We start from the raw sequence: 24,668 nt of genomic DNA, 5'->3' as shown, positions 1-24,668 counted from the left end.
GGGGGTGACTACGCACAACAGTAAGCATGATCGGTCCGCGTACAGTAAAGGCAATGAGTTACCTTATGACAGAAATCTATGCATTTTCTTGTTATTTCTGACCATTTGATAAACAAAAATGTCTATCATGCTTGAATAAATGAAACCCCATATATATATATACATATACACACTCACCTAAAGGATTATTAGGAACACCATACTAATACTGTGTTTGACCCCCTTTCGCATTCAGAACTGCCTTAATTCTACGTGGCATTGATTCAACAAGGTGCTGAAAGCATTCTTTACAAATGTTGGCCCATATTGATAGGATAGCATCTTGCAGTTGATGGAGATTTGTGGGATGCACATCCAGGGCACGAAGCTCCCGTTCCACCACATCCCAAAGATGCTCTATTGGGTTGAGATCTGGTGACTGTGGGGGCCAGTTTAGTACAGTGAACTCATTGTTATGTTCAAGAAACCAATTTGAAATGATTCGACCTTTGTGACATGGTGCATTATCCTGCTGGAAGTAGCCATCAGAGGATGGGTACATGGTGGTCATAAAGGGATGGACATGGTCAGAAACAATGCTCAGGTAGGTCATGGCATTTAAACGATGCCCAATTGGCACTAAGGGGCCTAAAGTGTGCCAAGAAAACATCCCCCACACCATTACACCACCACCACCAGCCTGCACAGTGGTAACAAGGCATGATGGATCCATGTTCTCATTCTGTTTACGCCAAATTCTGACTCTACCATCTGAATGTCTCAACAGAAATCGAGACTCATCAGACCAGGCAACATTTTTCCAGTCTTCAACTGTGCAATTTTGGTGAGCTTGTGCAAATTGTAGCCTCTTTTTCCTATTTGTAGTGGAGATGAGTGGTACCCGGTGGGGTCTTCTGCTGTTGTAGCCCATCCGCCTCAAGGTTGTACGTGTTGTGGCTTCACAAATGCTTTGCTGCATACCTCGGTTGTAACGAGTGGTTATTTCAGTCAAAGTTGCTCTTCTATCAGCTTGAATCAGTTGGCCCATTCTCCTCTGACCTCTAGCATGAACAAGGCATTTTCGCCCACAGGACTGCCGCATACTGGATGTTTTTCCCTTTTCACACCATTCTTTGTAAACCCTAGAAATGGTTGTGCGTGAAAATCCCAGTAACTGAGCAGATTGTGAAATACTCAGACCGGCCCGTCTGGCACCAACAACCATGCCACGCTCAAAATTGCTTAAATCACCTTTCTTTCCCATTCAGACATTCAGTTTGGAGTTCAGGAGATTGTCTTGACCAGGACCACACCCCTAAATGCATTGAAGCAACTGCCATGTGATTGGATGGTTAGATAATTGCATTAATGAGAAATTGAACAGGTGTTCCTAATAATCCTTTAGGTGAGTGTATATATATATATATATATATATATATATATATATATATATATATATAAATGGGGGGAGGAGAGTGAGTTTGAGGGAGAGGGGAGTGGGGTTGGGAGAGGGGAGGCAGTCAGTTGCAGAGGTCACATCCTGCTTCAGATTATTTCACCCTCCTCTTTTTTTTAACTAAATAAAAGGAACTGACAAGGCCATGGTAGTATATTTGACTACCAACAACCGGAATAACTATATACAAGTAAAAAAGAATACTAAACAGGGAAACAGAATTCCAAATATCTGGCTTTTGAATATTGTCACTTTAGGCATTACATTACATGCTATTCTTTACAAGAGCTCCTGTCAATGTTGATGCAGTAACTCATCCCAGCCGCCACACTGCCATGGCATTTTATTCTAGCACTGTCAGTGGCTATCATAGTGCTGTAAACAGACTCCGCATCTATTATTTGTTTCTGAAGGGTAGGTGTTAAATTTCTTGTGTCAGATTCCATTTTTCAACTTTGTATTTGATTTTCTTGCTGTATCGCGTCTTTCTGCTCTGTCTGTGAATCACATCTATTCTGCCTTCCCTACGTGCGGTCTGTGAGCTCAGAGCAGCGCAGCCAAGCCTGCTCAGATATGGGCGTGTCTGGTGTAATTGGAAAGCTACAACCCTGCCCTGTAAGAGAATGACAGAACAGCTGGCCAATGACTGACAGGATTCAGGTAACAGGGCATGGAATGCGGCACCCCTCTCCCCTCTGGGCCGTCACCAAAAAAAGATATACGAGTTTCTTAAAAGACCGATATCTCAGCACTGCTTATACGGAAATGGCTGTAACTAGGCTCATTCAAAAGCTACAGACCTGCAGTTTCCGGCAGTGGCAGCGTTGAGCACCTATGGGAGACAGGATTAGAGTAATATGACGTAGAACGCTCAGCCCGCCCCCGGGACGATTTGCACAGGGCAGACCTTAAACACATTTGGAGAGGATTTGAAATGCAGTTTTTTTTTCATTTCTTATCATTTTGGCACTGATTTTCCTTTGGCGCTCGCTAAAACCTCTTTGGGGGCGACAAAAATTCCTCTATGCAGGAAAAACCCTGGTGTGTGTGTGTGTGTATGTGTGTGTGTGTGTGTGTGTGTGCCCTGTCATACTTTGGGGCTTAAAACATTTACCATATTAAAGAGAATCTAATACCCATATATAAAAAAAATAAAAAATAAAAAAAATAAAAAAAAATCCATACTTAAAAGGAAATAAACAAAAATATATATATATATATATATATAGTTGGGGGGGTTCTATTTTTGGTTGGGGTCCCAAGTGAATGTATTAGGTTAATTTAGCTTCATTTTAAATACAAAGAAATATTAAATTCATTAGACCAACTTAAGTACTTTAGTTTGGAACCTGTACTTTTGGATTAGTTATATAGCAGGCAGCTAAAGTACCCTAAACAAACAACACAATTCTACTTAAAATATGTTTTGTTCTATGAACCACAGTATTATCACCTGTTCAGTATACAATAAAACAAAGAATATATATATATGTTTACTAGCCACCAAAACTACTTGTATCATTAAAAACTTGCTATCATTCAAAGCAAAAATTGTTCACTTGCACCATCTTTTGGTTAAAAATAAAACAGCAAAAGTATTAATATAGATTATAGACAGAGACCAGGTTTTCAGAAAAGTAATAAAAAAAATGTAAAATGTGGCAAATTAGTATTAACTCCCTAATTTTTGCCTGGTTGGACTTCTTAGATGCGCAAGTGTTTAATATGGACATTATAAGGAGTACAGGTATGTGACACCTATCAAATGAAACTAGACAACCTGTACTATAATATTACACATAGTTGATCATGATTAGACAAACTATATTACAGTACTACCGAGTTATTTCACAAAAACAAAATGCATTTTTGAAATTTTCCCTCCATTAAAATCAATGGGATTTTTTTTTTTTTTTTTTAATTATGTTTAGTTGAAATACCACTCATATTGAAATTTGGAGAAGTTGTTGGGTGAAAATACCATAAGAAATTAAGGACTAATGTGCATTTGAAAAAAACTAGCCTATGCAGAAAAGTTTAGAGAAAATTTGTACCACAAAATACTCACAAGAGGGTCATTTCTCATACAAACTACAGAATCCATTTCTGCATTGATCATGATTAGACACACTATATTGCAACACAACTACCCTTTCCCCCCCAAGACAAATAATAGCATAATTATGAATTATTACACTTTAGGATTTTATTTTAAAAAAGTCAATGTAAACTTTTTTCTTACACTTTTCCCTTAAAGTACTAGTCAACAACTTTTAAAACAAACTGGGTGAAAATTTGATAAAACCTGAAGGAGTTATGATCATTTATTTTGTATGCATTACAAATAGACATTCTAGAACTGGAGTAAATGTTTCCCCTACTTTGCAAGTCAATATCTGTGATACAACTATGTTTCTGGCTAATATCTCAACTCACCGGCGGGTTGAAAACAATGAGTGTAAAAAAAAAAAAAGATACGATTCAAGGTATTTTAGAATTATACTATACACATATATGTATTGCAAAACTTGTGCATACATAGTATGAAACTACTTTTGCCCATATCCAGCACACTATAACAACATTTTTGGGAAACATGCCAGAAGGAATACGTCTGTGTGTTGTATTCCTTGAATCTGTTGTTGAAGCCAGATTAAGGTTTTCTGTTCTTTTTCCTTTATGTTGCTATCTTTATTAGTGAAAGATTATTATTTGTTAGAGAGAAGTTAATTTAGTTTGTTTATGGCAGGGGTTCCCAATGTCTGGTGATGGAGGGCCAATTTCCCGAGGTTGCATGGGATGGGGGGGCCGCAGTACAAAATTAACGACCGATTTTATTTCCTATACATTTCTGTTAGGGAACTGTTTATTAACTTTAATTGTTGTTTTATTATTTTCATGTGCAATTTGTAACAAAAAATGTTAATGAAGTGTGAAAATATAGTAAATCTTCAGAAAAGGGGTGGTTGAAGGCTGCATTTGGGGGGACGCACCAAACATCCTCGAGGGCCACACTTTTGGAATCCCTGGTTTATGGTTTATTCATGTCTTGGTTTTGTTTATGCATTTATTTTTGTTTTGATTCTGTTGGTTTAATTTGTATATTGGCTAAATGCTCTTTAGTGGCCACACCCAGGAAGCCAGGGGAATGGGGTAAGGTGTTATCTATCGATTGAGGGGCGGGGCAGGAAAGATTTAAAAAATGTTTGGATTGGGTGGATGGCGTATATTTTTTTAACCACACATACATACATACTGTTTTTTGTTTTCTTGCACTTTTTTGTTTGTTTAGAAAGTCTGTTGGATTATAATTTTGGATTTCAAATAAATTAGTTTTTTCATTTTTTAAATCAAATCATATTTCATATTGTTGGATTATTCTTTGGAATATTATGTGCGTCTCAAACAACGCTAGGACCCTCCTTATCCACGGCTTGCAAGAAACAGCCCCTACATCTGTGTGTGTGTGTGTGTGTATATATATATGAATTAATACCTTGAAAAGATATATAAGATTTCTGAAAACATATCAGCATGATCATGCTCACTAAAAAAATATTTATTTCCACCTGATCATGCACAGCAAAAATCTATGAATTCAAGCTATCCTAAATGTTACTTACGGGTGGTGTAGTGGTTGGAGGTTCACTACCATCTGGAGGTGAATGAAGCTTTATGAAGGAAACACCATAGGCAATGGTCTGCAAAACAAGCAGGAGACAGATGAGAAATATGTTATATGTAATACTATATTTTAATTTGTTGTGTGAACTTTAGTGCTGTATCGATACAACAATTTAATGTAGAATCATGATTCTATTTTTAACAATGTCACATTGATACTCAACCTTTTTTATGCCCATAATATTTGAAAAATAATAAGGTTTGAAATTGAATTAACACAAATGTAGTACTAACCAAAATCCTATAGATGGAAGTAAGCTGCCCCCCCACCCCCACCCCCATCACCACCACTGGCAATAATACCTTTTTCTAGAAATCAGCCAACTTTAAGCCATCTATCAAAATATACCACTATCAGCAATATCTAAAATTCTCTGACATGACTTAAGGGAGTGAAGATTCTATTTTTTTTCTGCCTCTGTACACACTTAGTCCTTCCCCGTTTCAGAAAAGGCTCCCCTATACATTTGTAATGATGTAAGGCTATAGATAAGGTTGAGAGGTTACACTAATGGTCTAATGTGTTCTCTGCTACATTTGTTTGTGCTTAAGCTTTTTGTGGTGCAATCCTGAGAGCAAGTCTATCTCCACATTTTTTTAAGATAATACAAAATTTAAAGCAACAAACATAACAATAAATGTAATTTTTCTGGGTTGACAAAGAAACCGATAACTAGACTCATCTGTATGTTTTTAGTTTTTTGTGTGTATGGCATAGGTGGCATTTTTTTCTTCCCAGTAATTAAGTTCCTTCCACGGAGAAATGAATCAATAAGTTAAATAAATCAAATGTACATTACCAGTACTGTATATTGAACACTGTCCATGATGTAGTAATTAAAACATGATCATTTATTAAAATGAAAATAATTACTACTTCAACACATTACATATTTACACAAAGACTGATGGATATACAGACCGTTAGACAGATCCATGTGTTGTTGGTTTTTATACAATTTGTTTTGCATTTTGAAGTGAAGCTTACATGCTTCTGGGTCCCTTCAGCCTTATCCTAATTCGTAGTAGAAAATAAATCTTCATGTATGTTTTCACTTCACTTCACATTCATGGTACTAGGTAATATATTTCTGATTACTGAGAACAAGTCACCAGTATACATGTAATTGACTTTTTCAAATAGTTTTTTTTTTTTTTTAATAACAGATTCTATGGCACAATCCAGAACAGCTGATCAGAAAGCAATAAAAAGGGATTATATTAACCTATGCTTACAAAATTATCTTATATGAAGTTTTAATTTCTCTTTAATTATGGCTTAAAGTTGAAGGACATACTTGTACCCCACTAGCTAACCGTGCTGTCAACACATGTCCTCCTGCTTCTGAGAAAAAAGTGTTGATAACATGATGCTTGCCATAAGCTAATAAGTTATCAGGGGGTGTTAATCGGAATCAGCTAGTTTGTCATTTGAAGTATATAACCTAATAGTATTGGAGATATTCTATAGCACTTCAGTAAGTATCGTGATTCAATTGTGATAGTGATAAATCATGATGCACTGAACTGTAATGTGCATCATGATATTGTATCGCACAGGGGCGGATCATTCACTAGGGGAGCTAGGGCGCCACCCCACCATAGCAGAAAACAAGAAACAAAACAAAAAAAAACCTTTAAGTGCTTAATTCTGACATTTATTCACGTTCTTAGTTATTATGCACAGCAAATGTGCATTTTATGGAAAAAAAAAGTATTTTTACCAAATCACTGGCAATGCTGATTTTACAAGGAGGGTGAAAGAGAAAAACAAACTAAAGTAGACAAATACACTGGATTACGAACCCCGCTATTTGGAACAATCCCTGGCCATGAATTTGACTCTGACTGGACAAGAACCAGACTATGGTAAAATGAACTATTCTTCTGGATTTGTGATTTGGACCCATTTGCTGTTTTGTCTTTTGTGTGTCATTTTAATTAGCAGTTGATGTTTAGGGAGGGGTCTGTTTACACTGTGTGGGTAGCCTCAACATGGAGTTGTTTAACTAATACAACTTGTTGTGTGCTTGTTGTACAGCAGCCTGACCCAAAATGACCATACAAGAAATGCCATTGAACGGGAAACATGAGTACTCTCCCTGAAAAATTTAAGATCAAGAAGTATGAAGATCAGATATTACCATACATCAACAAAGCAGTGACAGGGGTAAATTGTACAACCCAACATTTTGTAGAACTTGGTATGACAAAAAGCCCTGGCTGCGCAGGTGCACAACATGCAATGCGCCATTATGCTATCCATGTCTGCTGTTTCGGAAAACTGTGGTGGACATGAAGGACATCTCAGAAAATATCAAAAAGCACAAACACAGTAAAACCCATATGCAGAATGTGGTAAAGTTAACAATGGTGGGGGAAATTAACATAGCTACCCAACTGAATGAGGGCTATATAAACGGAATTCAAAAGAACAATGAAGGGATAGATAGGAACAAGCATTTTGTCAAAAACAATTGACTCTCACCCTTCCTAGGATTGTAACCTTGTCATGGTGGAAGGGCTTGTGCAATCCTGTGAACCTTGGAGCTATGTTGTCTGGAGGCTAGTACTCCTGGTAGGGTTTCCCTTGGCAAAAAGTCTGAGGGCGAGGTTCCAGATTAATAGCAATCCACCCAAAGACCCCCATGATGGTGACTAATATCAAGAGAACCTCGCCCGGAACAGGGATACTGGGACCCACCCCTGAAGCCAGGCCTGAGGGTGGGGTTCATAACCCGGTTGGGCTTAGCCCGAAATGGCTACGTAGAGCCGCCTTGTGGGCCCACCACCCGCAAGGCGAAGGGCGGGGGTTGGGTGCGATGCCAGATTGGCAGCGGTAGGGATGGACCTGGACGAACTGGACCTTGGCGATGGAGACTGGCTTGTGGGACATGGAATGTAACGTCACTGGTGGGGAAAGAGCGGGAGCTTGTGGAGGAGGTGGAAAGCTACCGACTAGATATAGTTGGTGTCACCTCCACGCATAGCACTGGCTCTGGAACCAAACTTCTCGATAGGAGGGGTCTCTCCTACTCCGGAGTGGACCTGCGTGAGCGATCCCGGGCAAGTGTGGGGATACTCACAAGTCCCAGGCTGGGTGCCGCACAGTTGGAGTTTGTCCCTGTAGGCAAGAGGGTTGCCTCGTTGAGGCTTCGTGTCTCAGAGAGGAAAACTTTGACTGTTGTCTGCACTTATGCGCCGAACAGCAGTTCACAGTATTCGGCCTTCTTGGAGAAGGTGGGTATGGTGCCCGATAGGGTGCAGCCTACCAACTCAGTAGTCTTATTAGAGGATTTCAATGCTCACGTAGGCAACGATGGAGATACTTGGAGGTGGGTGATTGGGAGGAATGGCCTCCCCAATCTGAACCTGAGTGGTGAGTTATTATTGGAGTTCTGTGCTAGTCATGGACTGTCCATAACGAACACCATGTTCAAGCACAAGAATGCTCATAAGTGTACGATGGTTGACTTTATAGTTGTATCATCGGACCTAAGGCCATATGTTTTGGACACTCGGGTGAAGAGAGGGGCAGAGCTGTCAACTGATCACTACTTGGTGGAGAGTTGAATCCGATAAACGGGACACTGGCCAGTAAACCCGGGAGACGCAAACGAGGAGTGAATGTCTGCTGGGAATGTCTGGCTGTTGATACTGTGAGGAAAGATTTCAACTCCCACCTCCGGACAAATTTCTCCTGTATCCCGATTGAGGTCAAGGACATTGAGTCTGAATGTGGTGGTGTGGCTAACGCACGAGATCGCGGGTGCAAGCGGCGGAAATTAGGTTTCTCCGCAGGGTTGCTGGACTCACCCTTTGGGATAGGGTGAGGAGCTCAGTAATCCGGGAGAACCTCGGAGTAGAGTCGCTACTTCTCCGGATCGAGAGGAGCCAGCTGAGGTGGTTCGGACATCTGGTAAGGATGCCCCCCGGGAGGCTGCCTGTGCAGCTTTACCAGGCACACCCCACTGGGCGGACACCGCGAGGCCGACCCAGGGCATGCTGGAGGGATTATATCTACTGGATGGCCTGGGAACGCCTGGGAATCCCCCAGGAGTAGCTGGAATCTGTCGCTGGGGAAAGGGAGGTCTGGTCTGCCCTGCTAAGTATGCTGCCACCGCGACCCTCATCAGTACAAGCGGTGTAGAAAATGGATGGATGGATGGACAATTGACTTCTCAAATTTTGCGAGGCCATTGAGCTAACTTTGCGGGGTCATGATGAGGTCACAAAAACCCAGGATTGTTTCTAGGTTTAGTGGATTTTATGTCATTGTTGGACATTGCTTTAAAACAAACAGAGACTGCAACTATGTTTAACCCTCAGAGTACTACAGGGCCCACACTTTTTATTGGACTGTTTTACCTAGCAACAAACTATCGAAACCAATAGCAGAGAGGTTTGTTTTTATCATTAACCAATAAAAAGAGCTTTCAAAACAAACAGATTTTTTGTATCGGTTAAAGGAGATGGGAAAAATTTAGGTTGCGCTTTTAAGGGAGTCAAAAGAGGAATGTTTGAATATTGTACTGCTTATGAGACCAATACAAGTTTATTAAGCAAACTGTTTAGTATTGTAAACTTTTAATTCAAATGGCAGATCACGTCTTACTAATTTATTAGATTTTTTTGAACATGCAACTGCAGCTGTAGATCATGTGCAAGCATATCATATGATATACTTAGATTTTCAAAAAGCTTTTGATAAGGTTCCACACCAAAGACTGATCCTCAAATTGGAAGCTGTAGGCATTCAGGGTAATGTAAGTAGATGGATTATGAACTGGTTGATGTATAAGAAACAGAGGATGTCAATTAGAGGAGTTGCTTCTAATTGGACTGAGGTTGTTAGTGGAGTTCCACAGGGATCAATACTAGGGCCTTTGCTTTTTCTAATCAATATTAATGATCTGGACTCTGGGATAGTTAGCAAACTTTGCAGATGATACTAAAATAGGTGGCTCAGCAGATACAATCTCGGCAGCACAGGCTATTCAAAGGGACTAAGATAATATTCAGTTATGGCCCGACACCTGGCAGCTGAAATTCAAATGTGGACAAGTGCAAGGTATTAGATGTAGGTAACAAAAATGTCCACTATAATTACAATATGGAAGGAATAGAACTAGAAGAAGTAACACATGAGAAAGACCTAGGAGTCTACAGGCAAACAGAATGTTAGGTAATATTGTCAAAAGTGTAGAATTTAGAACAAGGGAAGTAATGTTAAGACTGTATAATGCACTAGTTAGACCTCATCTGGAATACTGTGTAACATACTACAACATAAAACATATATATGATATAGGAACAATGTAGCAAACGTAGTATCATTGTGATGGTAAACATATTCAGCAATGTATATGAAGAAATTACGTTTCAAGATAACAATAGATGTGTTTTTTATTGCCATGTAGTTTTGACAAGCTTCTAGACAGGTGCACTCCTTGAAAAACTGTTCTTGAATAGTTATTTGGTTTTTTTATATTTTAAAAAGAACATGCTGGGGATTCGTATACTCTCACCCCCTTTGGACTTGTGTTACAACATGAAATCATAATGCATTTAATGAGGAGTTTTTGCCACTGATCAACACAGAAAACATCCATCATGTCAAAGTGAAGAATATAATCTGCATATTGTTCTACATTAATTACAAATACAAGACAGAAAATAACTCAAAAACACCTGATTAAATCCATTCTGATTACATGTTGGGAATTGTAGCTTTAATGCAGCTTCATAACTCTTCTGTAGAAGGACTTATAATAGGGTATATCATTTGACCTAAAAATACGGTCATAGGTCATCATATACAGCATTTTCAGATAGATCATACATGGTTTCCTATATGTGTTGCAAAGTAAGAATGAGCCTAACAGCTATCTGAAAGCAGTTATGAGCCAGTTTGACCTTCAGGAGATGTCAAAGGCCAAAATTGTGGAAATTTTCAAACAGACCACATATGAGTTCCTATCTGAGTTCTATAGCAATTATTAGCCTATCTACATTCTTTAGGGCAATATAAGCAGTTTTAGGCATTGACTGACCACTAAGGGGAGGTCAAAGATCAAAATTAAGGTGCTTGGACTATTATAGAAGTAAACATATGATGTTAATTACAAATCTGAACTCAGATATTAGTTTTGACCTTGAGCCTAGGAGAAAACATGAGTTTTTTAGTACTCATACTGAATTTGACCTTGAAGGAAAGGTCAAAGGTCAAATTCAGGGGCATATGTTGGAAGCCCATCTATGGTTTCCTATATGTGTTCCATATAGACCAAAGGCTTATTTCATCTTTGTGAGGAGTTATAGAGCAAAACGTTTAAAAATATTGCATTTGACCTGAATCGAGAAGTCAAAGGTCAAATCTTCTGACATTTTCAATTAGACCACTTATGGTTTCCTATACGTGTCCAACACTAAATCTGACTCTATGCACCCTGAAATGCAAGAAAATGTGATTTGACCTTGAAGGAGAGGTCAGAGGTCAAGTTCAACATCATGCATGGATACAGCCCATATGCTTTCCTATACATGTTCTATAGTGACCATCATCGTATCTGCCACCCGTAAGGAGTTACAAGCCTTCAAATCAAGAATATTTTTGGCGATATCCCATGATCCATAGCTCCAATCGGAAAAGCGTTAGCAGTTTTGGAAACCTCATACACACTTTCCTATCTATGCTCCATAGTAACATTTCTCAGAACAGCTTCCTTCAAGCAATAATGAGATGTTAAATATCTGAGAGCACCTTGGATCAGATAAATTGATCAGTATCTGGCTCCAGAAAGGTCAAAGGTCAATAAAAAAGGCATGGTAAGATAAAGCTCCATAGGTTTCCTATATGTGTTCAATACATACCATGACTGTATTTACAACCGTTAGAGAGTTATAAACTACTTTCACTTTCACAAGAAGTGGCATGTAGGTCTGAAGGCAGACTACAGACCTACACCAAAATAGCAACCATTTTCAGATATAGTGCAAAAAGTGCACAGAGTGTCATTTTGATAGCTGAAAAACTGTAGGAGGAGATACATTTACTTTTAAGTGGTCGGAAACGAGAATAATAATAATAAGAAGAATAAAGAAACCGAGTAATAACAAGATCTGCGTTTTTCAACGCAGATAATAATAAGCAGAAAAATAATAAAGAAACCGAGTAATAACGAGATCTGCATTTTTCAATGCAGATAATATTATTATTATTATTATTATTATTATTATTATTATTATTATTAATAATAATAATAATAATAATAATAAAGAAACCGAGAGATAACAATTTCTGTGTTTTTCAACGTAGATAATAATAATAAGAAGAAACCGAGTAATAACAAAGATCTACATTTTTCAACACAGATAATAATAAGAAGCCAGAAAAATAATAAAGAAACCGAGAAAGAACAAGATCTGCGTTTTACAATGCAGAAAATAATAGAAAGAATGAAAAATGTCTTGCGTTTCTTCTTACAGGTTTTATATGATTATATATATTTCTGTATTGTGATGGAGTGTACATTCCCAGAGCTAGAGTGGGACCCTGTGGGTTGAGGAAGGTGCACTCCATCTTGGGGAAGGAGGCTGAAAACAGGGCAGCCATCTTGGTTGGGCCTCTTTAGGCTATGATTAGGTGTGGTCTGATTGGGGTAATTGGATAACTGCATGCACTTGGGGAGAAGTATTTAAAAAGCACATGGGGGAAACAAAGGGAGAGACAAGACGGGAGTACAAAGGAGAGTCTAAGAGGAAAAGAGAAACACATTGCAACTTGGTGGAGGAAACAAGGGTAAACAGACATAGCTGTCCCTGGCCAGCTCCTTTCATTTGATGTTTATTTGTGAGCCCAAATACGGGCTAAGTTTTTGTTTGTTTTTGTAAATAAATACACGCGCCGGCATTTACAACTAAATCTGGTACTGTGAGTTTTAAGATTTTTGACCATACAGGGAAGCTGATCCATCACAGTAGGTATAATTAATTTATTTGCTGCGCTATACCAAGCGCTGTGATTTGTGCAGGACCAGTGTAGTCCTGATGTGTAATATATTCGCCATGAGATTAGTATTCTGAATGTTGCATCACACATTCCAACAGCACCTCAAAACTCATCTGTTCAGACTGCACTTGTAGCTCCTGCAAGTCTTCCTCTGATGGTCTGAGTTGCCTATGCCTATACAGTCTTCTGCATTAGCCTGTCCACCTACTAAATCACTTATCTATGGACAATGTTTTAATTATGCTCTTAAATCTTTGCACTTTATTTATTGTAACATAATATTACTATTTACATTCTTACAGAAACACTTGTGTTTAATAGTATTATGCTGAAGTATAATCCTTGTTAGTGGACTTAAGATAATTGTGTCTGCGAAATGAAGATATAATAGTAATAATAATCATCATCATCATACAGGCCTCAAAAACTCATAAAAGATATGCAATAAAGAACAGACCCAGGATTTAGAGCTTAATCTCCACCACCCCCCAACAACAATTTGAATTAGCAATTATTTATTCCTTTAGATTTAGAATATTATTTATTATTATTATTATTATTTATTATTTTTATTTCTTGGCAGACGCCCTTATCCAGGGCGACTTGCAACATAAGTGCAAACAAAGTGCAAAAATACAGAGAAGTACAAGGCATTGTATCCAGCAGAATATCCAGCTGTCAGTCAGCACAGCACACCTCTATGACCTGTGTGCATAACACAGCAAGGATATAGACAGTAAAACCCAAGGGCATCCACATAAACATCCAGATACTGCACTATGTAAAACTGGTACAGCATAATGGGGAGGACTGACGCTCAAAAGAACACTACAGAGCTCAAATGCACCTAGTTAGCAACAGGAGCCGGTGAGGAACTGCCAAGTCCAAACACATTGAACTCCATGAGAACTCATCCAATTGCCCAGTACTGTGAAAAGCCTTTGTTTTTGAGAACAAAGTTTGAGAAGGATCAAGTTTACTGAAACATTGGTGGCCACAAACTCCGCAGTACCAACCTGTCAGGAGGCTTCATGTCCTCTCACCTTGTTATAGGGTTGGGTGCAAATGATCTTCACCCGGTCCCATTTCTTTTCAGCATTGGCTTTCACCAGTTTGTCAGGCCCGAACATCCTGACACGGTTGAGGTTGGTACTGGCACGGCTCTCAGAGGGAGACATGAAAGAAGAGGTAACCAGGATCACCTGTAGGATGGAGGGGAAAGATGGTTGAACACAGGGATGCAGCTTCACAAGAAGCAGCAACAACAACAACTACAAACACCAAACACATACAGACATATCAGACTGATTTAATGTGGAATGCTCACTCATGTTGGGATCAGGAAGGGTCTAGCCACATGGGTTTAAGACAAATTCAAAAGTATAAAGCACTAAATCTTCAAATGAAGGGCTACTTCAAATGAAGAGTGGATGCAATGGAATGCTACAGTTGGAGTTATATTTACATATACAGTGGATCTCAAAAGTATTCACTCCCCTTGGACTTTTCCACATTTTATTGTTACAACATGAAATCAGAATGTATTTAATCAGGAGTTTTTGTCACTGATCAACACAGAAAATGTCCATAATGTCAAAGTGAAAAAATAATCTGCAAATTGTTCTAAATGAATTACAAAAGTACAAAACAGAAAATAATTGTATGCATAAGTAATCACCCCCTTCATTCAATATCTGGTAGAGGCACCTTTTAGCAGCACTTACATTCTTAGCAAAATTGCTCAAGCTCATTCAAGTTGGATGGGGACCTTTGGTGAACAGCAATATTCAACTCATATCCACATATTCTCAATTGGATTGAGGTCTGGACTTTGACCTTTTTGTCCTGCTGGAAGATGAATCTTCTCCCAAGTCCCATGTGTCTTGCAGACTTCAGCAGGTTTTCTTCCAGGATTTCTCTGTACTTTGCTGTATCCATTTTGCCCTCTATCTTTACATTGTCCAGGCCCTGACGCAGAGAAGCATCCCCATAGCATTCACGGTAGGGAATGCCCACATGCCTTCTGGCAAACTCTAGCTGAGATTTTATGCAAGTTTCTTTCAACAATGACTTTCGTTTTGCCACTCTCCAATAAAGGACATTTTTGTAAAGCACCCAGGCTATTTTTGCAGTATGCACTGTGTCTCCCAGCTCAGCCGTGAAAGACTAACTCCTTTAGAGTTGCCACAGGCCTCCTGGTGGCCTCTCTGACGAGTGCCCTTCTCACCCGGATATTCAGATTTTGAGGACAGCCTGATCTAGGCAAATACACAGTTGTGCCATATTCTCTCAATTTCTTAACCCTTTAAGCAGTACCTTCTAAGATGCTCTGCCATGACTCAGGGAGTTACTGTTTTTGAGCGAGCTTAAAATTCGATTCCTGCAGCAACAGCATTTCTGTTCAGGGAACAGGGAAAATATATGTACAGTGCATCCGGAAACGCTTCACTTTTTCCACATTTTCTTGTTACAGCCTTATTCCAAAATGGATTAAATTCATTATTTTCCTCAAAATTCTACAAACAATACCCCATAATGACAACGTGAAAAAAGTTTTGTTTGAAATCGTTGCAAATTTTTTAAAAATAAAAAACAAAAAAAGTACATCTACATAAGTATTCACAGCCTTTGCTCAATACTTTGTTGAAGCACCTTTGGCACCATTTACAGCCTAAAGTCTTTTTGAGTATGATGCTACAAGCTTGGCACACCTATTTTTGGGCAGTTTCTCCCATTCTTCTTTGCAGGACCTCTTAAGCTCCATCAGGTTGGATGGGGAGCGTCAGTGCACAGCCATTTTCAGATCTCTCCAGAGATGTTCAATCGGGTTCAAGTCTGGGCTCTGGCTGGGCCACTCAAGGACATTCACAGAGTTGTCCTGTAGCCAATCCTTTGTTATCTTGGCTGTGTGCTTAGGGTCGATGTCCTGTTGGAAGATGAACCTTTGCCCCAGTCTGAGGTCCAGAGCACTCTGGAGAAGGTTTTCATCAAGGATGTCTCTGTACATTGCTGCATTCATCTTTCCCTCGATCCTGACTAGTCTCCTAGTTCCTGCTGCTGAAAAACATCCCCACAGCATGATGCTGCCACCACCATGCTTCACTGTAGGGATGGTATTGGCCAGGTGATGAGCGGTGCCTGGTTTCCTCCAGACATGACGCTTGCCATTCAGGCCAAAGAGTTCAATCTTTGTTTCTCATGGTCTGAGAGTCCTTCAGGTGCCTTTTGGCAAACTCCAGACTGGCTGTCATGTGCCTTTTACTGAGGAGTGGCTTCCATCTGGCCACTCTACCATATAGGCCTTATTGGTGGAGTGCTGCAGAGATGATTGTTCTTCTGGAAGGTTCTCCTCTCTCCACAGAGACACTCTGGAGCTCTGTTAGAGTGAACCATCGGGTTCCTGGTCACCTCCCAGACTAAGGCCCTTCTCCCCCGATCGCTCAGTTTGGCCGGCCAGCCAGCTCTAGGAAGAGTCCTGGTGGTTCCAAACTTCTTCCATTTACGGATGATGGAGGCCACTGTGCTCATTGGGACCTTCAATGCTGCAGTAATTTTTCTGTACTCTTGCCCAGATCTGTGCCTCGATACAATCCTGTCTCGGAGGTCTACAGACAATTCCTTGGACTTCATGGCTTGGTTTGTGCTCTGACATGCACTGTTAACTGTGGGACCTTATATAGACAGGTGTGTGCCTTTCCAAATCATGTCTAATCAACTGAATTTACCACAGGTGGACTCCAATCAAGTTGTAGAAACATCTCAAGGATGATCAGTGGAAACAGGATGTACCTGAGCTCCATTTTGATGTACATCAAAATGTACATGTGCTTTTATTGTTTTTTATTTTTAATAAATTTACAAAGATTTCAATCAAACTTCTTCCACATTGTCATTATGGGGTATTGTTTGTAGAATTTTGAGGAAAATAGTGAATTGAATCCATTTTGGAATATGGCTGTAACATAACAAAATGTGGAAAAAGTGAAGTGCTGTGAATGCTTTCCGGATGCACTGTGCACTCACCTAAAGGATTATTAGGAACACCTGTTCAATTTCTCATTAATGCAATTATCTAACCAACCAATCACATGGCAGTTGCTTCAATGCATTTAGGGGTGTGGTCCTGGTCAAGACAATCTCCTGAACTCCAAACTGAATGTCTGAATGGGAAAGAAAGGTGATTTAAGCAATTTTGAGCGTGGCATGGTTGTTGGTGCCAGACGGCCCGGTCTGAGTATTTCACAATCTGCTCAGTTACTGGGATTTTCACGCACAACCATTTCTAGGGTTAACAAAGAATGGTGTGAAAAGGGAAAAACATCCAGTATGCGGCAGTCCTGTGGGCGAAAATGCATCGTTCATGCTAGAGGTCAGAGGAGAATGGGCCGACTGATTCAAGCTGATAGAAGAGCAACTTTGACTGAAATAACCACTCGTTACAACCGAGGTATGCAGCAAAGCATTTGTGAAGCCACAACACGTACAACCTTGAGGCGGATGGGCTACAACAGCTGAAGACCCCACCGGGTACCAGTCATCTCCACTACAAATAGGAAAAAGAGGCTACAATTTGCACAAGCTCACCAAAATTGGACAGTTGAAGACTGGAAAAATGTTGCCTGGTCTGATGAGTCTCGATTTCTGTTGAGACATTCAGATGGTAGAGTCAGAATTTGGCGTAAATAGAATGAGAACATGGATCCATCATGCCTTGTTACCACTGTGCAGGCTGGTGGTGGTGGTGTAATGGTGTGGGGGATGTTTTCTTGGCACACTTTAGGCCCCTTAGTGCCAATTGGGCATCGTTTAAATGCCACGGCCTACCTGAGCATTGTTTCTGACCATGTCCATCCCTTTATGACCACCATGTACCCATCCTCTGATGGCTACTTCCAGCAGGATAATGCACCATGTCACAAAGGTCGAATCATTTCAAATTGGTTTCTTGAACATGACAATGAGTTCACTGTACTAAACTGGCCCCCACAGTCACCAGATCTCAACCCAATAGAGCATCTTTGGGATGTGGTGGAACGGGAGCTTCATGCCCTGGATGTGCATCCCATAAATCTCCATCAACTGCAAGATGCTATCCTATCAATATGGGCCAACATTTGTAAAGAATGCTTTCAGCACCTTGTTGAATCAATGCCACTTAGAATTAAGGCAGTTCTGAAGGCGAAAGGGGGTCAAACACAGTATTAGTATGGTATTCCTAATAATCCTTTAGGTGAGTGTATATCACTTTAATTATCTGAGTCGGTTAGTTATTTTACATTTGTTAAACAGCAATGACATTGTATATTGTGGAAAATGACACAAAATAAAAGTTTATTACAGTTACATAACTATTATTTACATCTCTAACCATTACCAGTTTATTTAGTGTTTCACCAACACAGACAAGAAAGTTCAATGGTGAGAAAATAAATAAATAAATTTGGCTTTCAATCATTTATAAATCTTTAAATTAGAGCACTCAAAACACTTGTTGTTTTTCCTTCCAATAAAGAGAAAGAGAGATACAGTGAGTGAGTACAGATTGTTTTCTATTGGATATTAATCGGTTCACAACATACATTTTAGATGGCGTTTTGTTTGTGTTGTCTTCACCATGTTATACATCTATGTAGGATGTAGATTAAAGAGTAAAATTATCTCCTTATTTAGATCTTTATCTTGCAATAGGAAATGCAATCCCCGCATATTGCAAGTAGGAAGCACCATGACTCACGGTCTTGTTTTAGTTTCAGTTTTATCTTTTGAGCATGTACATCCGTGAGGAGGATATTTTGTTTTATTTCTGTTATTGCGTCTTTGTGGAAAAGCCAAAATAATTTTGCTCTGTACTCACGGTTTTATTTGTTTTCCTTTCAAAAACTAGCCTGTCCCAATATGAATGAGCTTGCTGCACTGAATACAGTATCTACTGGAGTGAATCATCTTATTTTTAACAGCACACTCACTGACAAATGGTTTACTTTATACAGTGAGAGAAAAAAAGTATTTGATCCCCTGCTGATTTTGTACGTTTGCCCACTGACAAAGAAATAATCAAGTCTATAATTTTAATGGTAGGTGTATTTTAACAGTGAGAGACAGAATAACAACACAAAAATCCAGAAAAACGCATTTCAAAAAAAGTTATAAATTGATTTGCATGTTAATGAGTAGAGGCACAGCTTACTGAGAACATACCGGAAATGTTCTTATATCCTACCCGATTCCTGATTGGTGCTTTTGAAGAACCTTATTCTGGATTTGAATGTTTCTTCGTCTTCATGATATATTTACTGTAAGGAATTGTACCAACCAACTGTGGGACCTCCCAGAGACAGGTGTATTTAAACTGAAATCATGTGACACACATTCAATCATGTCACTCCATTCAACTAATTACGTGACTTCTAAAGACAATTGTTTTCATCACAGCTCAATCAGGTATGTCATAGCAAAGGGGGTGATTACTTATGCATTCAGTTATTTTCTGTTTTGTAGTACAAGAACTGATCAGAGAGGATGGCACTGGTTTTAGGAATTGTAGACCCACTTACCTCATAGTCCTGGTCCTTGACAGAGCTAGAGTTTCCCACCAGAACCTCCACAAAGGCTGACCCCTCATTGCCAATATCAATACTGTGTATTTGTTCAGATTTCTCAAACTGTGGAGGAGGGAAAAAAAAAAAAAACAACCTAGCAGGAACTCAACAACAAGACATAGAAATTATGCAAGATTTTGGAAATGTCACATGCTTGCACAACTGTCATTACTAATAACAGAATAATAATTATGTGCGGCATTAGACAAGACCTTTTTCAATCTGTATGTGTGGACAAGGAAAGCATATGAACAGATTCCACCCACCTGTAAAATTACAGACGTGTGTTTCTCTCCCACTCTGGCAGCCTTCCATTTCCTATATGTGTCAGCTTTTAGCAGATTCTCAGCTTTGTGTGTCTTTGAGGGAAATTGTGGAAAAGAAAGTAAACAATATACTTACAAATGGACACAGGCTTAGGACATAATGTCATGTATTCACTTCCACTCAATAACCTACCTGTATCTTAACATACACCCCTAGCATTTTACATGTGTTGGTATACCCCTAGCTTACAAAAAAGTTTGTCACAGTCATCATGTTTCTCAGTAGTCATGGTATTCATGACCATGCTCCAAGAGATATTCAAAGCCTGTGCATATTTTATATCCATTCCCTGATCTGTGCCATTCAACTACTTTGACACGGAGCTCCTTGTTGATCTGAAATGCAATAGATTTCAATAGAACTAATAGATTTATCCTGAAATCATGTGAATCACTACAATTTAACACAGGTGGAGGCCACTTAACTTTTTGAAGGCGACTGGTTACACCTCAGGTAATTTAACATTGCTATTACAAGGGGGGTGGACACATATCCAACCATGCTATTTCAGTTTTCATTTTTTATAACTTTTGTACAGATTTCTATTAAAAAAATCACTGGGAAGTTGTGGGGTAGGATGTGTAGATACAATAATTTTAATTCCAGGCTATAAGGCAACAAAAGGTAGTTATATACGACCGATACCGATATATTACATTTTTTGCCTATAATCGTCCGATACCGATTGTTGGCCGATTAATCGGTGCATCCCTATTATACACTCACCTAAAGGATTATTAGGAACACCATACTAATACTGTGTTTGACCCCCTTTCGCCTTCAGAACTGCCTTAATTCTACGTGGCATTGATTCAACAAGGTGCTGAAAGCATTCTTTAGAAATGTTGACCCATATTGATAGGATAGAATCTTGCAGTTGATAGAGATTTGTGGGATGCACAAAGCACGGGGCACGAAGCTCCCGTTCCACCACATCCCAAAGATGCTCTATTGGGTTGAGATCTGGTGACTGTGGGGGCCAGTTTAGTACAGTGAACTCATTGTCATGTTCAAGAAACCAATTTGAAATGATTCGACCTTTGTGACATGGTGCATTATCCTGCTGGAAGTAGCAATCAGAGGATGGGTACATGGTGGTCATAAAGGGATGGACATGGTCAGAAACAATGCTCAGGTAGGCCGTGGCATTTAAACGATGCCCAATTGGCACTAAGGGGCCTAAAGTGTGCCAAGAAAACATCCCCCACACCATTACACCACCACCACCAGCCTGCACAGTGGTAACAAGGCATGATGGATCCATGTTCTCATTCTATTTACGCCAAATTCTGACTCTACCATCTGAATGTCTCAACAGAAATCGAGACTCATCAGACCAGGCAACATTTTTCCAGTCTTCAACTGTCCAATTTTGGTGAGCTTGTGCAAATTGTAGCCTCTTTTTCCTATTTGTAGTGGAGATGACTGGTACCCGGTGGGGTCTTCTGCTGTTGTAGCTCATCCGCCTCAAGGTTGTATGTGTTGTGGCTTCACAAATGCTTTGCTGCATACCTCGGTTGTAACGAGTGGTTATTTCAGTCAAAGTTGCTCTTCTATCAGCTTGAATCAGTCGGCCCATTCTCCTCTGACCTCTAGCATGAACAAGGCATTTTCGCCCACAGGACTGCCGCATACTGGATGTTTTTCCCTTTTCACACCATTCTTTGTAAACCCTAGAAATGGTTGTGCGTGAAAATCCCAGTAACTGAGCAGATTGTGAAATACTCAGACCGGCCCGTCTGGCACCAACAACCATGCCACTCTCAAAATTGCTTAAATCACCTTTCTTTCCCATTCAGACATTCAGTTTGGAGTTCAGGAGATTGTCTTGACCAGGACCACACCCCTAAATGCATTGAAGCAACTGCCATGTGATTGGTTGGTTAGATAATTGCATTAATGAGAAATTGAACAGGTGTTCCTAATAATCCTTTAGGTGAGTGTATAGCCTATATATCACAGAAATGCACACATATATGGGTAATTCTTCCAAAGCATGTACCACTAAGCATGATCACCAACTTGGCAACAGTTCCAAAAAACAAATACATATCTTAACATATATTGTTAGTATGCATATAGAATGAAGAGATAGGCAAAATGTTATAGTTTCAATAGTGAAATCCTTACCATTTTCATATACTTCATAATTTTATCATACAAAGTTGCAGTTGTCTAGATGCCATTTTGTCACATGCGTTGTATTCATCACAAATACAAGTATATTTTATAACTAAAATGGCTCAGAATTGTCAATGTCAATTTTAATGACAATGCTAAAATCTTTGTCATGACAAATCAATATGAAAATATTGATCTGATTAAAAAATCCATACAATTACATGAACTATATATACATAAACATTACTTTTAGATGGTACAACTGTAAATGAAAAATGTTCTATAATCGTCTATAAAAAAAAAAAAACGTTATTTTAAAATCAAAATAAAATGTTTATTATAGAATAGGCTATTGCGACTGCATTATTGTGAACATTATGTTTGTAAATGCCGGCGTAACGTTAATTTAATTTTCATTAGATGAGACAGGCTTTACACATCAAATGTAAGTTAGGCTAGGAAGCAATCAGTTTGCATTTATTAACATACTTAACGTTAGGTAGCCGTGTGCGCGTGTAGACATGTATGTATGTATAGCGGTCATCAAGGATGGCATTTAAAAATTAATTCAGGCTGGGAGGAACAGCGCTACAGGACTTTTGCTTTTTGTGCTGATTTGATTTGAGATAAGAACATAAGAACATAAGAAAGTTTACAAACGAGAGGAGGCCATTCGACCCATCGTGCTCGTTTGGTGTCCATTAATATCTAAGTGATCCAAGGATCCTTTCCAGTCTATTTTTAAATGTTCCCAAACTTTCAGCTTCTACCACATCGCTGGGTAGTTTATTCCAGATTGTGACTACTCTCAGTGTAAAGAAGCGTCTCCTGTTTTCCATTTTGAATGCCTTGAAGCCCAATTTCCATTTGTGTCCCCGGGTGCGTGTGTTCCTGCTGATCTGGAAAAGCTCCTCTGGTTTGATGTGGTCGATGCCTTCCATGATTTGGAAGACTTGGATCAAGTCCCCACGTAGTCTCCTCTGTTCCAGGGTGAAAAGGTTCAGTTCCCTCAGTCTCTCCGAGTAGGACTTTCCCTTCAGACCTGGAATAAGTCTGGTTGCTCTCCTCTGAACTGCCTCTAAAGCAGCAATATCCTTCTTGAAGTGTGGTGCCCAGAACTGCACACAGTATTCCAGATGAGGTCTAACTAGCGCATTGTACAGTCTTAACATTACTTCCCTTGTTATAAATTCTACACTTTTGACAATATAGCGTAGCATTCTGTTTGCCTTTTTTATTGCTTCCCCACATTGCTTGGATGGAGAAAGTGAGGAGTCCACATAGACTCCTAGGTCTTTCTCATGGGATACATCATCTAGATCTGTACCTCCCATAGTGTAATTACAGTGGACATTTTTGTTACCTGCATGTATTACCTTGCACTTCTCCACATTGAATTTCATTTTCCAGGTGTCGGCCCACAACTGAATATTATCTAAGTCCCTCTGAATAGCCTGTGCTGCCAAGATTGTATCTGCTGAGCCACCTATTTTAGTATCATCTGCAAATTTGACAAGTTTGCTAACTATCCCAGAGTCCAGATCATTAATATAGATTAGAAAAAGCAAAGGCCCTAGTACTGATCCCTGTGGAACTCCAATAACAACCTCACTTCAGTTAGAAGCAACTCCTCTAATCAACACCCTCTGCTACCTATACATCAACCAGTTCATAATCCATCTACTTACATTACCCTGAATGTGCCTACAGCTTGCAATTTGAGGATCAGTCTTTGGTGTGGAACCTTATCAAAAGCTATTTGGAAATCTAAGTATATCATATCATATGCTTTCACGTGATCTACAGCTGCAGTTGCATGTTCAAAAAATTATAATAAATTAGTAAGACATGATCTGCCTCGTCTAAACCCATGTTGACTATCTCCAAGAATATGGTTTTCATTAAGATGCTCCTATATTTTCTGTCTAATCATTTTTTCCAACATTTTACAAGTGATGCAGGTGAGACTGATTGGTCTGTAATTTCCTGGCTCAGTTTTGTCCCCTTTCTTGTGGATTGGTATGACATTTGCTGTCTTCCAGTCAGTGGGCACATCCCCTGTTCTAAGTGTCATTTGGAATAATTGAGTTAGCGGCCTATAAATAATTTCCCTCATTTCTTTAATTACTGTTGGAAATATCCCATCTGGCCCAGGTGATTTGTTTGTTTTTAATTCTGCTAGTCCCTTTTGTACCTCCTCCTCATTTATCCTGATCTCTCTTAGGGTTTGACTGGACTGATTGTCAACCTGTGGTATGTCATCTGTTTTTTTTTTTGTAAAAACCTCTGTCAAATACTCATTTAGAACATTTGCCACATCTTGTTAGTTTTCCAAGATACCTCCATTTTTGCCCTTTATCTGTTTCACTTCCTCCTTTATTGACCGCTTGCTGTTGTAATATTGCATTGGTTTTAGCTCCAAGAGCTATGTTTCTTTATATTTCCCTCTTTGCTTTCCTGATCCCTTTCTTAAGATCTCATTGCAGCTCAA

General features: G+C 39.3%; 1 protein-coding gene across 2 annotated transcripts in view; it reads right to left on the bottom strand.

Moving 5' to 3' along the window:
- xrcc1 (X-ray repair complementing defective repair in Chinese hamster cells 1) overlaps window positions 1-24,668 on the bottom strand; it is a 145,868-nt gene that overhangs the window by 111,715 nt on the left and 9,485 nt on the right. For both annotated transcript variants that reach the window (XM_066719475.1, XM_066719476.1), the window contains exons 2-5: window positions 19,996-20,088; window positions 19,685-19,792; window positions 14,174-14,332; window positions 5,059-5,136 (exon numbers count right to left, since the gene is read on the bottom strand). In XM_066719475.1, coding sequence (XP_066575572.1) covers window positions 5,059-5,136; window positions 14,174-14,332; window positions 19,685-19,792; window positions 19,996-20,088 — 438 coding nt within the window. The remainder of the gene's footprint in view (window positions 1-5,058; window positions 5,137-14,173; window positions 14,333-19,684; window positions 19,793-19,995; window positions 20,089-24,668) is intronic.

Source organism: Amia ocellicauda, chromosome 12 (assembly GCF_036373705.1).
Source record: "Amia ocellicauda isolate fAmiCal2 chromosome 12, fAmiCal2.hap1, whole genome shotgun sequence".
Classification (NCBI taxonomy): Eukaryota; Metazoa; Chordata; class Actinopteri; order Amiiformes; family Amiidae; genus Amia; species Amia ocellicauda.
Note: the sequence above shows the minus strand (reverse complement) of the source record. Positions and strands in the feature narration are given on the sequence as shown.